General features: G+C 39.6%; 1 protein-coding gene across 10 annotated transcripts in view; it reads left to right on the forward strand.

Annotated features, from left to right (window-relative positions):
- FGD3 (FYVE, RhoGEF and PH domain containing 3) overlaps positions 1-14,247 on the forward strand; it is a 115,276-nt gene that overhangs the window by 90,833 nt on the left and 10,196 nt on the right. For all 10 annotated transcript variants that reach the window (XM_083795948.1, XM_083795949.1, XM_083795952.1 and 7 more), the window contains exons 15-17: positions 4,348-4,410; positions 10,816-10,938; positions 12,836-12,988. In XM_083795948.1, coding sequence (XP_083652074.1) covers positions 4,348-4,410; positions 10,816-10,938; positions 12,836-12,988 — 339 coding nt within the window. The remainder of the gene's footprint in view (positions 1-4,347; positions 4,411-10,815; positions 10,939-12,835; positions 12,989-14,247) is intronic.

Raw genomic sequence — 14,247 nt, forward strand, 5'->3', positions numbered from 1 at the left:
CTCTCAAATGCATATCAGTCATAGTTATTCAACCATGCAGGTATGGAATAAATTACTCAGGGTAGTTCAGTGCAAGAGACCTATCAGTCATGTTTTCCAGACAAGTGGCTCGTTTAGCATAACAGGTGTAGTTCTTCAGTGTTATGAGTGGCTGGATGTCTGGAATGATATTTGTGTGCCTGGGAGATTTTTTTCATTACCTTTCCCCATCTCCTCAGAGATGTGGTTTTAGATTTTTTTTTTTATTATTTTCTTATTATTGAAAAAGTTCTAAGGAGTTGAAAGGAAATTAATGCATTTTATAGGGATCTTAACAATACTGTCTTATGGATAATAAACCTGTTTCAGAAGGGTTCAACTCTTCAACTAAATGTGCAGAATACTCTTGAAAGTTTATTCTGTTTCTGTCAAACTGGAGTGAATTACTCCATGTTGTATTTGCTACGAGTTTTGTTTTGGAAGTTGTCACGTGAGGATAACGATGATATCTCTTCATTGAACTTGAAAATTATAATAACCTAAGCCACAGTCACTTGCTTAAAAGCTAAAGAGAAGAGGGCCTGGGAGAGGGAAATTGTTGGGAATTCCTTGCAGAGCTGCCTGTGTTGATGTCATCTGTGGTCAACCATGGTAGATCTTGGGGCACAGGGAGAGAGGGTCTATCTGCAGAGATTAAACTTGGAGATCTTTTTATCTTCTTTCCACTCCTCTCCCCAACTTTTATTTTGTACCGAATAATCATAGGAACCTCCGCTTTCTCACATCTGCCTCAGTTACTCTATAATGCTGGATTTTTATCTGTCTGATTTCCCAGGGGGCTCAGGAGAGATGTTAGATATTGTTAGATATTCCTTTCATCCCAGCATTAATCATAGACTGACAGCAGAGATCTTCGCCAACCTCCAGAGTCCATGATCCTGTCACTTACAGTGGCTAGTGATGATCTATTTTCAGAGCATGCTATATATCTTACTGATCATGAGCTATTCATCAGCTAAAAATACTCTGAAAAAAAATGGGAAAACAATCAGTTTGTTTCTATATTCTTAAGCTGACTCATGGCTGCCTTCAGAACTGGGGTGCGCTGTTAGAAAAAAAAATATCTTTTGCTAATAAGCGAACAAATAAGCATACTTCTCTCTATCTGATTAAGATGGTGTCTGTTCAACTTCATGATTATTATCTTGCTTTATAAATCCCATTTTATTTTTCTTGTGTGTCAATGGTGTAGCCACATGTTATACTCTACTGGTTCATAAAACTGAGGCAGAACAGAAGTCTGGCTTATCTCCTGGCTGTGATATGAATGCAGTATGTACATTAATTTCTTCTATGTCAGAATGCTAACCTGTATTTTTACGAGATAATATAATCTGGATAATCAGCTTTGAAAACCGATGTCAAGGCTTAAATGTGCCAGAAATTGCTGTCAGTTAGAAAGAGATGAATGTAATTCTGTAAGGAAAACTGGACAAGTACTGAGAGCATTCTTAGCAGCAATATGCTTCTGTGGGCAGCATATACTGTACGTATCTCATCATCTGGGCAGTATGCTTCAGAGGAAAAAATGACAAAAATCTTCCTTTTTTTGCTCTCATGAGTCAAGAAATGGATTTATTCTCATGGATTCCAAGTTAGATCTGTAACAGCTACTAGAAATGGGACTCTGGTTCTAATAAGCTTATAGAAAAACAGCCAAATTGCTTTTCTCCCGTCCTTGGCCATACATTTGGTATGTTACAGTGCTTATGATTAATTTCAGTTGTACATTTGCTGCATGCCTTTGCACGCGATTCTTAACATGCTTTTGTTTTCCCTGCTGACTTACATAATCTCATACAGTTATTAAGGGTTGATACTTCACTTGTGATTCACCAACAGAAGATTTACAGTTTCTTGTAGGTGCAGAGATTTGACAATGAGGTTGACATTTTGACCTGATTCTTAAGATTATCTCTGTACAATAATATACAGCAATTGTTGTTTTTGTTAATGTTATTTTCATTAATACTTCCCTTAAAAATAATAATCCTAAAGCCCCTGAAAGGAGTATGTCTCTGTCACCCCCTTGCCCTCTCTCTTCCCTGTGCTTTTTCTGTTTATTTCATGATTACTGTTCATCTCTTCCTCGGTTTGCCTAAGTGTAACTCAGTGAGACTGTCAGCTTGGACACTGCTACAATGCAAGTCAGAGGAATAGCAATAAACTCTCACCTGTCAAGAGGTGAATAATTCAGTGTCATCGCCAGTCAGTCCCCTGCAGGGTTACTGTAGCAGTGATCTTTTAAGGAATCCTTTACAGAAAGCTTCAGGGTTCTTTTGTGGCTTAATTCCTTCAGAAAGAGGACACTCATTTCTCTGCTCTCCATTTTCATCTGCAACATTTCAAGGTTATGGGAAAGATTTTTTTAAACTTTTTTTTTAAAGCCATATAAAAATATTCCAGGACTGGTTTTACCACTGTTTGATCGCAGAAGAGTGGGGACTTGTATTATAGGGAAGGCTGGCATTTAGGAAATTACCTTTTCTACAGAGAGCCAAGCTCTGTGGAAGTGACATCCCTGAGATATGAACTTGGTTAAATCACGATTTTTAGATGCTGTTAAATCACTGTTATGTCCACAGCCTTTTTCCTGTTCCTCCTTGTAACCTCTAGTTCTGACCACCTTGGGGTAGTTCTGACTTACATGTGAATAGCTATCTTCCTCCATACCAAATCCTAAATACTTTGAGTGGTAACGGTAATATAAGGGGGTTTCTCATCAGTAGGACTAAGTCTGCATTTTCTGCTAGGGAGGGAGATAAAAACACATCCTCTATGAGAGCATGCTTCTTTCCAGAGCAGTTAATGCTCTGAGAAAATGTGTTTGTGTGCTGCGGTCAGATAAGTTTTCATGTATTAGTATACTTAGGTAAATATAGTAGAATGCTTACTTAAATAGAGGTGAAAACCCCAGTAGTTAGCAAACAGCAGTATTCCAACTGAGTAAGACCGAAAGCAGACGAGTGCCTGGGGAGAATGCAGAAGTTTAGTACAGTGCTGCTGGAGAAGCTCTTTTGAAATCTTTTCCAGGTTAAGACCAGAGGGTATTTTTGTTTTAGCTTATCTTTCCAAATAAAGGCTAAGAGGCTATGGGGATCTGGACAGGCAACTAGAGTCTTTTCTCTGAACTTGCTAGTGATTTTCTCCAGGTCCTTCAGACCCCCTTTTCTCTCCCCACTGCTCAGTACCTTTCTTGAACCCCGTGTGTTAGCACACATACTTCTACTAGGCGGTGATCTAAATACCTGGGGTGATCAGGATTCCAGCTGAAAGAAACCACTTTCCATGGGACTTGTGAATGCATTATGCCCAAGACCCTTGGGTTGCTGGGTTCCCACCAAGGCAGGTACAATTACCTGGAGTGAGGGCGTACTGTGTTCCCCACGAGAGCGCTCCTGAGCTGCTACAACCCAGGGCTGCCTGCCTTGACCAGGCTGCATTTGCTCACTGCCTTGTTTGCTTTCCCTGTTTATTCTCTAGAGTCGCTTGATTGTGTTAGTTTATAAACAGATATGGCTAGATATCAGAATGAACAGCACTTCAACTTGGCTGCTCGCTCAAAGCTACAGCTCAGGTTGTTTCTAGCAACAGAGGTGAAATCTTTTTGCTCTGAAATGGAACTGGAACCTGCTGTCCATAGGGTGCAAAAATGTACTGGAGATTTGGATAAGCTGAAAATGGAGATATTTGATTGGCAAAGGAAGAATGATCTATGGGTATAATGAGAGAAGAAAGAGTCTAATTTTGAGAACCTCCTGTAAACTAACAAAATCCCTGTAAATTAATGAAAGATGAAAGGGGTTTTGTTTTAGGATGTAGCCATTTTTGTGTACACAAGCTTGTTATTTGCCCTCGGGTTTATGTATTGAATACATAGAGATGCCAATTAGCATTTATATTTCATGTAAGACATTAAGAAAAACTTACATGAGTACTATTTGAATGAAGTAAATATTCTTCCTACATAGAATCCACTGACTACACTTAGCACTTGCTCTCTTGGCTGTGGTGAAGACTAGTGGTGAAGTTCAAAACCTGCCAGTTTGCTTTATGTGGTGTTTCTGTGGGACAGATACCCAGTTCAGTGAGAGGCAGGCTTGGTAATTCCGTACTGTCTGTGAAGTCAACACTTTGTGGTCAGCTGAGTATCTGAGAGTGGCTGAGTGAGCATGCAATTAAAAGATGTTCATGAGTAAATAGCTGAGGGGCTAAAAGCAAATAATGTCTTTTTTATTTTTTTGACATTTCGTATATTTTAGGAAGAATGTCCCTGTTGAACTTGCTCTGTCATTGTGTTTCCCTCAGATAGCAAGCACTAGCTCGGTGGAGTCAATGCCAGGAGCAGAAGGCGGTGGTGCATTTGGAGGGGTAAGTAACTCGAAGCTAATACTTGTGGTAGAGCAGGGTGGTTTATGTTCCTTTTGTAGCAGGAAAGAATCAGAGGTACTTCAGTACCTCAGTTTATGTTCCGCTGTCTGTTGCTGCAGCTGTGCTGTCCTGAACTTCTTGTCTGGGTTAGAGCCCCAGCTGCTTGCAGGGTTTGCGCCACCAGTGTCTGTAAATCCTTCTCCAGGGATGTGCTGCACCAATGGTGAACCTAGATTGAGGGAAGTTGATTGCTGCCTTTGTAGGGTTCTGGTGTGTTTTTCAAATTCTGATAAGGAGCTGTACTGAAGGCTTGTGTGGAGGAGAGCAAAGGGACACAAGGAAACCTGACTGGTTAGTATTGTCCTATTATGTAACTCAGAATTTATACTCCAGAACCAAATTATAGTGTGATTTTTTTGTGTTTCTGCCAGTAGAGAGAAGGAGTTAGTGCTTTCATATGTTTCTGGCCTTCCAGTGATTTGCTGCTGCAGAGGCAAAATATACTGTGAAAAAAAATTTTCATTTTGCTCTTACAACATCTGTGATTGCTGCTGAGTCAAACCAGCACTGCCTCAAAAAGAGGATTTAAGTCCTTAATAAGGTCTTTTTTTTTTTTTAATATTCTTATTTCTTCCTTGTAAAATATCATCTGAGAATAACAGATTTTCAGGAAATGTCTTAGGTTCAGCTGAGTTTACAAAAAGTAAACAAATGAAAAAAACAACTGATGAGATACTCCAGGATATTATGTATTAGATTGGAGCCGCTTTAGGAGCTCTACCAAACCTCTCTCCAAGACTGTGACCTACTGGCAGAATTTACGAAGTATCAATGAAAACAAGTTAAACAAGCCAGCAACCTGACCTGTACTAACAAGAGTTTATTAAAAATAAGTGTTTATAATTAGTGTATTCATTACTATTTATTGTTTGTTCACACTTCCTGTTTTCCCTAAGCAATTTTTATTTATAGATGGTTTCATGCTTAGTGGCCCTGTTCCTTGAGTTGCAGATGCTATAGTAAGGTAGCTACTTAATGGAAAAAAATGGTTTAAAAAGTATTTAAAAACAAGCACATAAAAATTTCTGTTGCTCTTAAGTTTCTTACAGGAAACAAGTTTTAGTTGTAGCTAGACAACATATATTTAGATCCTTCTAGCTGATTATAGGTATTCGTGTCAACGATTTGCACGGCACATCATTAAGTATTTTTTTGTTGTGCATTTACAGAAAAATTTAATTACTGAAATAAAGATAAAAATTGAGTTAAACAATAATTCCAAAGTTAAAAAAATAAAATTGAATTGAGTAGTGTTGATTTGGGGATCTAATTCTGCTGTTTTGTAGCAAATACATAACATCAGCATGAGCAATGAGTTCAGATGTTAGTTGCAGCTTTAGAAAAATATTAATTTTTAATGATGGCATCCTTTTAATGATATCTCAGTGAGAGCATGAGCAAGTACACTCCGTACTTAACAGCTTCCACATGCAAACCACTTGGTGGTAGTGGTGGTCAGCAAACTGCTATCTCCTTCCTGTGGTTCTGCTGAGTGTACTGAACAATCTGCTGGGATTTTCTCTTAGTGTTACATTAATGAGACAATAAAAACAATGCAGGAAGTATAATCTACTTGTTGCACAATATTGTGGTAACTGTTTGCTGCGGTGCACTGCTAGCACAGCTCATATGGCTTCATATGACACTAAATGAGAAAAGTACAACCCATTGGAAGGTTGGCTTGCATATATATGGTCTTGCACGTAGTGACATTGGTATATAGGGAAACACTAAACACTTCTGTTGCATTGCAAAGTCTGAAATACAGTATATAACTGAATTTCTCATAAATATATTCAGCATTTCCAGAAGAACCTGTTTATGGTCTGCCCCACTGTGGGTGTCTGCAAATAAGTAACTTGTAACTGGAAAATACTCAGCTGCATGAGCATATATAAAAAGAAAAAGATCTGAAACAGCACTGGTGTTCATGTATCTGCCTGTGTATATATTGTGTGTACAGTTTTGAGGCTAGCTATTGGCCTAAACAAATTTGAATACATAGTGAGTAATAAATAACAGAAAAAGAATCTGCTGAGCCTGTTGTGTTTCTTGCTGTTCCTATGATCTCTTTGGTGTTTCTTCCCTACTTGCCCACATCATGCTCTTGATGTGCTGTCTGTTTTCCTAAGCAGTCCAGCCACAGGCCTTGACCTTGCAAGCATTTAGCCCTAGGCATGAGTTGTTCGTGGCACTGGAGTATATGTTGTGTTCTCACCAGAATTTTAAAGTTTGAGGAAAACATTTATTAAGATTTAGAGCTTGATGCAGCTGTAGAGTAAAAGCCAATTAGTGCTCAGAACAGCCCAGTCTGAAAAAGGCTGTTTTAGATCCTGGCTCCGAACAGATTTCATACATGTGTTTTTTCTACCAACTTCAAACCAGGACTGGGTAACACAAGAAAGATGAGAAGTGTGACAATTATTCAAGTACATTAGTATCAAGATATGCCAGTTGAGGCTAGGGCAGCTTTGTATGAGCTTCCCTCTCAACACACATCAGCAGTAGATAATGTGGCTTGAGTAATAAAGGACAGACACAGTTGCAAAGTGACTGTCTATTGTTGAACAGGGTTTGTGAATTACAATGCATTTCCTTCTTTTCTACAAAAACTTTTCTGTTCAGAAGGTATATAGTGACAGGACGTGGCAGTGTCAACTTCCTGAGCCATCACTGGGTGGGATGGCTGGACTGCCTGTTCAGCAAAGCCCATGCATTTCACTGGAATCTTTCTTCTTTCCCAGTGTCAGCAGTTGAATAACATAATATGTTATTCAACTTTTCTTTTTCTTCTAGAATTGCTTATTACAATTTGCCAAGTTGTAAAGAAAATATGTTTTCATTTTTTATTATCTTTCCTGCAGCTGCAATAGCAGTGGTTCAAACTCTTCTATTCTTACTGCATTGTCATAATGTTGAGAAATGTTAGGAAACATTGTGGTATTTAGCAAACACTTAGAGAGCTCTTCATACGGGGCATTTTTTTTTGATTAGTGAAATTAACATTAAAAGCTTGCTGTGTGTCATAGCATGAGTCAAAATATAACTGTCTAAAATAAAAGCTCATTGTGTAACTGTCATAACGTAAATCAAGCCTAATGTAATAGCTTTTCAGCTTTCTTTCCTTTGTCAGATACATGGGTCATGTATTTCTGCAAGTGAACACTGTCCAGACTGCTCCACAGTAATGAGGCAGGCGAATACAAGGTCCCTGAGAGGAAGTATTCAACTTGAGTCTTATCTGTGTTAGAGACACATGCATGGGTGTGCTGATGGGTATTCCTGCTGAATAAAACGAACCGATTTACACATAAAGCAGTCCACAGTTCATACTAGAGGAGCTTCAGCATTTTTACTTTGCAGGCAGGTGAAAGTATCCATCAAAAGCCAAAAACTGATTTTTGTTTATCGTTCTTCACGATTATCTTGCAATGCCAGCTTACAAGCTTCAATGGTGCCTTCATTTATGCTCTTGCAGTTCCAATAACAGGAGTGAAATTGTTGTTAACATAAGAATCGAAAGACTGCTTATTCTATATTCAAGTTTCTCTTGTAAGAAGAGGAAAAAAATAAGGTTGGCCAGTGATGCAGTGCTCTAATCTGACAACTGAAGGGGAATCCACCCCTGGTCAGTGGAAGGAAACACAGTTTGGTTGAAAAATTAAATAGCTTTATCATCAAAATCTGAGTAAGACATGGATTAGTAAGTAGTTAACAGATGTGATACAAGCAGAAAACCTTACTTTGTAGGTTGCTGTTGATCAGTAAAAGTAGATGAAGTTGCCCTAATTGTTTCCCTTACATGGAGACATCTAATAAAGTCTGAAGGGAATGTTTTTGCCAGTGATTCATCCAAGGCATTGTTCAGTTGCCGTAATTCAATGTTGCACTGGTTGCATCTGGTTCTTTTACAAGAAAAGTGAAATACTTCCCTCTGCTTGTGTGTGTGGGAGGACTTGGATTTGCAAGTATTTTGTTCTGCTGAACAATTCTATGATTCTATGAATTAATACGTATGTACGAATATGGGGGCCGTGTGATTTTCCTGAAAGAACAGCCCTGTGTGGCTGTGCTTCACCAAGCTGAACTGCAAACATCCTATGTAGCTGCGTAAAAGTTCGAGATGTTGCTATTGCAGCTGTAGAAAAGATAGTAAAAATGAAAACATCCAATCCAATTAGAAGTAATTAGTCGCGGTTTCGTTGTGTAATGCTATTACAAGCCAGGGTGGTTTCAATAGCTCTGCAGAAAGATACTGTGCTGTCCTCTGTACCCGGGGAACGTCAGGGCAGAGAGTCCGAGGGGCTGGAAGATGTAGGAGTGGTGCCAGCAGTAAGGCCTCCAGGCCTGTCTCCATCTCCCCATCCTTCAGAAAGAATAATTTAAAGTCAAGAGAAGGGGAATCAGTGATTTGCAGAATGGAGAATGTGATGCTTGGGGGATACTTGGGGATGAGGGAAAGGCAAAGGTGAAGAGGAATGAAAGAAATAGAGGGGTTGGACTGAAGGAAGCGAAAGATGACTCAGTTTTCTCCTGGCTGGAAGCTTTCCAGCAGTCATCAGGGAAAAGGAGGGAAGGTGACTGAGAGCATGCGGGTGGAATATGGGGCACTGAAGGAAGGGTGTGCTGCAGTCAGCTCGTGGGTCCCTGCAACTTGGTTTTGTCATCATGCTTCTGGCTTGCAAGACTTTTCTCTGGGATGTGGCTGCACTTTCTCAACCACCCCTTATTTTCAAGACCACAGTCTATTTTCTCCCTACTAAAGTGCCCCTGAGACACGAAATGAAGCTCCTGCCCTCACCTTTCTGTTTTGGTGGAACTGAATTCTCTGGGCTTGCAGTGCTGGTGGCTTTGGTCAGGCTACACCGCTGCACTGTGCAGTGACTGGTACAGCTTATAAAATCTGGCTTTTGAATTGCCCTTGAAATATGTATTAGTGACTTTTGCAGGTGAATTGTAACCCCTAAGGTGAGATCTTAAGGAAAATGACAGGATTTCTGGTAGCACTTGCCTGGAGATCCATGGGCAGCCTCTGCTAATTGTAATTACGGCTGCCTCTCCTCCTATCCCATGTGCCTGCATCCTTGTGTTAAATAAAGACTTGGAGGAAGGGGAAATTTGTTGAACCAATTTTCTCTCTCAAGTGGACTTTGTGACTTACTGTGCATGCCTCGAAGGGAAGGGATGGTTGTCAGCGAGTCCATAGAGGTATGTAACCTAAATGGGCTTAATCTTCACCTGACTTTCAGATTTTTTTTTTTCAAATTAGAGGAAATGTTTCCATTCCAGTAGTTTGTGTCAAGCACATGAAAATGGAGGGAGTTTTCAGACCTGTTCTCATGAAAGAGCTGTACCAGAGCATGGTGCAGCACCTCTGTTGGGCTTGGATCTCCCTGCAGATGCTGTCAGGCTGCAGGTTCCAAAGGCTTGCTTCAGGGAGCTGCTGCGCCCTTCCGTGTAGCTGTCCTGGCTAGGAAGGAGAAATGGTATTTATTTATTAAACAAAACAACAACAACAGGGGCTCACTTGAAGGTATAGAGGAAGCTGTATTTTTATGACCTGTACATTGGCACGTGGATGAGCTTCAGTTTATCAAAAAATTATACATTTGGATTTATTTACTCATACATAGTGACTTTACGTACCGGCTTAGGTGCAGAGCTAAAGAGGTGAGTCTTGCTTGGCTATCCAGACAGCTGAGAGTCCTTGCAGAGAGCAGTTAATAGCAGGCCCCTGGTGCAGGTGTCCCTTTTTTCCTTAATGGGTTTGTTTCTTTGTGGGCTGGGAGGGAGCCTGAGGAAACTCCTAAATTAAGTAAGCATTTGAAATAGGGGTGGTGCAAAAAGTCGTCTTCCAGCACTGTTCATTTCTGCAGTCAAGCTGCTTTTCCCAAATCTTTCTACATGGGAACAGAAGTTTTCAGTGTGCTCACAAGGTCAGCAGCATTTACCTTAACCAAATCACATTGCACCAGGGAGGAAGAGGTGAGTTCCAGAAGGAAAGCTCTTCTTGGAAAGCCCACGTTGTCATGTCCCATTGCTCCTGATCAATGGACTGTGAGATGGAGTAGCTCAGTGGCTATAAGGACACACACGGGCAGAGAGGGACCTGGAGAATTAATTCTAACGATCAGAAACTACATAATGCCACACCAGAAACACCCAATGGCTGAAACTGCACTTCCATTCTAACCTTAGGACATGAGCAGAGTTAACATGAATTCTTTTCTAAAATGATTCGAATGGTGTGAAACCCAAAGGTGGTCTTTGCTTTGTCAATGAGAGCTCTAGGAATTGTTTTGAGATTTTTTCTTTTTAATCACATATGTGTACTTTTCATTTCAGAGTGATCCCTGTAGGAAATCTTCCAAATCCAAGCGAGACAAGGAGAAGCAGGCTTGCAAGAGCTGCAGTGAAAGCTTCAACTCCATTACTAAACGGCGGCACCACTGCAAGCAGTGCGGGGCAGTAAGTTTCAGAATGCATTGAGGCTTTTAGTTTCTTTTGCAGAGAGCATTGAAGAGAATTTTTATTTTTTCAGTGCGGGAACTAAAAGATGTTTGTGGCAGATCATTGACAGAGCAGATCTTTCCAGTTACTTTATTCCTGGGGTACCCAGGAAAAAAAGGGCAAATATCTGGTGCAGTTTTCAAGTGGCCTAGTCTGTGCTGTTTTATGGACATGTACTGCATCAGTGGTTAAAAGTCAGTGGTGCATTCCCTGGGCACATGCATGTATTTGCATGTATTTGGAGTGGGGTTGTCCACCATATTCTCTTTACAGAAACAAAATGACCTTCCAATGGTCCTGCTTCATACTAGTTCTTCCTAGGATGAACAGCTGAATATACAATATTAGAGATGGATGGTCTCTTCTTTCCCTAAAGCAGAACTATTAAGAGTTGTTTCTTCCAAAGAGGTATCCTTGTACTTGAAAAAATTAGTCCTGGAGAATCGGGACCAGCTTACAAAAGGCATTTAGCCACCTTTTCTCAGTGCCATTGACTGACAGTTTAATTCTCAGATTTGTCCGAAAATGGCAACCATAGCCAAGATGAGATTGATTTCTGTAATACAACTTGAAACCTTCCTTCTGTGACTTGAGTTTCATGGTTCAGTGTTTCCCATGTAACTAGTACAGAATAATGTTATTTAAGTGCCATTATTTTTTTGGGAAGTGGAGATAAATTTTCCAATCTCACTGAAAGGAGATCTAGATGCACTGTTAAGATGTTCAAAAAACTCAGTCTCACCAGTCGAAATAAAATTACCCTGGAGTAATTTTTTCTTAAAAATAATTGTTAGAATCATGCAGTGTTTCTGAATGTTTAAAAATGTTCCACTGTAAAGCTGAGTATAATTAAAGAAATGAAATAACAATTTTCCCCTATGGACAGAGAGGTAGTAAGAATTACATTATTAATAATGTATTTTTAAACAGTTGTTGGTTATGCAATATTTTCTGATGTGGCAATAGCATACAAATGAAAGAAGTTGATAGTCTTTTCTTAAGGCAATTTATGTTTCTAAAATGCCAGCTTGCTTTTGTTTATATAACTTGGCAGAGCAGTACTTCGCTTAACACTTGCCGAATTAAGGCAGTTACCTTCATACAGTAATTAATGTCTTGCAGTGAAGCATACAGTAACATATACTTGTAACCGAAGGGCATTTGTGGTGTACTATTATACAGCAAATTCTGAATAGATGCTGAATCCATCTGACTGCACCCTAGGGGACAGTTTCTGTCCTTGGAGCAGCTGTGCAACAGCAAGTGCTTGAGTCAGATTCTAAGTGTGGAAGCAGATTCCAGAGCTGCAGATCCATCGCTCTTCACAGGCACTGGTGTCATGGGACTGATGTTTCCTTGGATGCTGTTGGAATCTAAAGCTGTTAATTTAGCATCAGACAAATAATTTTTAATGGATAGTATATTGGACTACGTTCTTAAAATAGTTGATGGTTTTGGATGCCTCGGTTCTTTCAGGTTAAACTACCTGACTAATGAGGAAACGTCAGCCACCTTTACTCCAAAAAGCAGTCCTTTCTAGACCATCTTACGGTCTGACATTGAAAAACACTGCTTAGTAAACCAAACCCATTATGACTCATAAAATTAATTATAAAGTACTTCCCATTAGGCATTTGCTTTCTTTATTAAGTATTTCGGTACACAGCATGGGATCAGCTATAATGTTAATTCTTAATGGAGGTAAATAAAGTAAATATTAGATTGGTCACTTTATCTCATGTTTACAATAGCTTTCAGGATTTTACTTCAATAACATCCATTCTGCAATTCACTTTTATTTGGAATATGAATAAGAAATATTATGTTTTAACAATGCACCATCTTTCTGATATAGGTGATCTGCGCAAAATGCTCAGAGTTCAAACCACTTGCAGATAATAGCCGTCATAATCGAGTGTGTAAAGAGTGTTTTCTGCAGCTTCCAGCAAGCCCATGCAGCCCTGGAGTGGAAACAGTAGGAGAACAAAAGAAAAGACAAGCTGCAGAGGTACAGTATTTACTTAGAAACTTTTGGTGTGCTAGCTGCCCTTGCAAGTCTATTACCATTACTAATTACCATTACTACTATTATTATTATTATTATTTAAATGCTTTTATTTTTAAAATAAACTGTCTGGTTATCTTTTTTTTTCCCATGATGATATATGATCCTCTAGCTTGTAACTTGTATTGAGTGTGCATGTAAACTGAATTCTGTTCATGATTGGGAGCGTTCATCCTAGGATGTTTATCATACACAGATGCATATGGGCTTTGCAGCTAAGCTTCAGCTTTCAAAGTAGTGAAAAATAGGAAAAACTTCTGGATACTTTTCATTATGGTGTGTTTCCAACCTTGAGTTGTTCACATGAACTGTTGGCAAAATAAGATTTTGTTTTTAACTTATATAGAAGATAGTTTTACATTCCTGCCAAAATATCATTGGAACTAGTCTTTCTTACCTGGTCGTGCATGGGATCCTTCTGAAAGACTATCAGGATTCACCGAAACACTCTCAAGCCTGCTATAATGCAGACTGTTTTCTCCAAGATGCAACTTCTACAAATTATGCTGTGTAAGCTACTGCTTCACAAGTGCTGCAGATGTCACCAAGCTTTATACCATGATAGCAGCATAACTTACCCTTATTTTTACAAGAACAAGGAATTTATTGGCAAACTCATTAGTTTTATCCTCACCCACAACAACTGAACCTTCTCTTACAAATCCTTTTTTTAGACTACAGGCAGAGCTCTGAGTACCATTACATGACACGCTTTTCCTGGGCCATCTTGAGGAAAAGGCTTTTATTTATTTCACCTGTGAAATACAGCCAGAAATCACTGCATGCGTAAAAGAGGCCATTGATTTCAATTGAAAGTGGACCCACAGAGTTTTATCTTCTTGGGCCATATCAAATTCTGGAAGGAGCCACTGAAACGCCAAGAGAACTTAACATCATCGTGAACCATCCTTCCCCCTAATATGCTGACACGTACTGTCCTGCTTTGAACACTGCATAGAAAATCAGTGAACTGTTGCAACCTATACTGAAAAACACCTAACTCTGAAAAACCTTTCTGGAAGCAACCCCTCATAGCCTCCAGACTGCCTTCCAGCCTTGTTCAACTTCCTCAGGAGAAACAAACTACATGGAAAAGAGCGAGACTCTGCGCAAGAACTATAAACCTGCCAGTGCATGTCCAGAACTCCTGCAATAAATGTTTCCTCAAATAAAGCTTTCTTGGCCCTTCTCCTTGGGCTTCC

The sequence above is a fragment of the Anser anser genome (genome assembly GCF_964211835.1).
Source record: "Anser anser genome assembly, chromosome: 12".
Classification (NCBI taxonomy): domain Eukaryota; kingdom Metazoa; phylum Chordata; class Aves; order Anseriformes; family Anatidae; genus Anser; species Anser anser.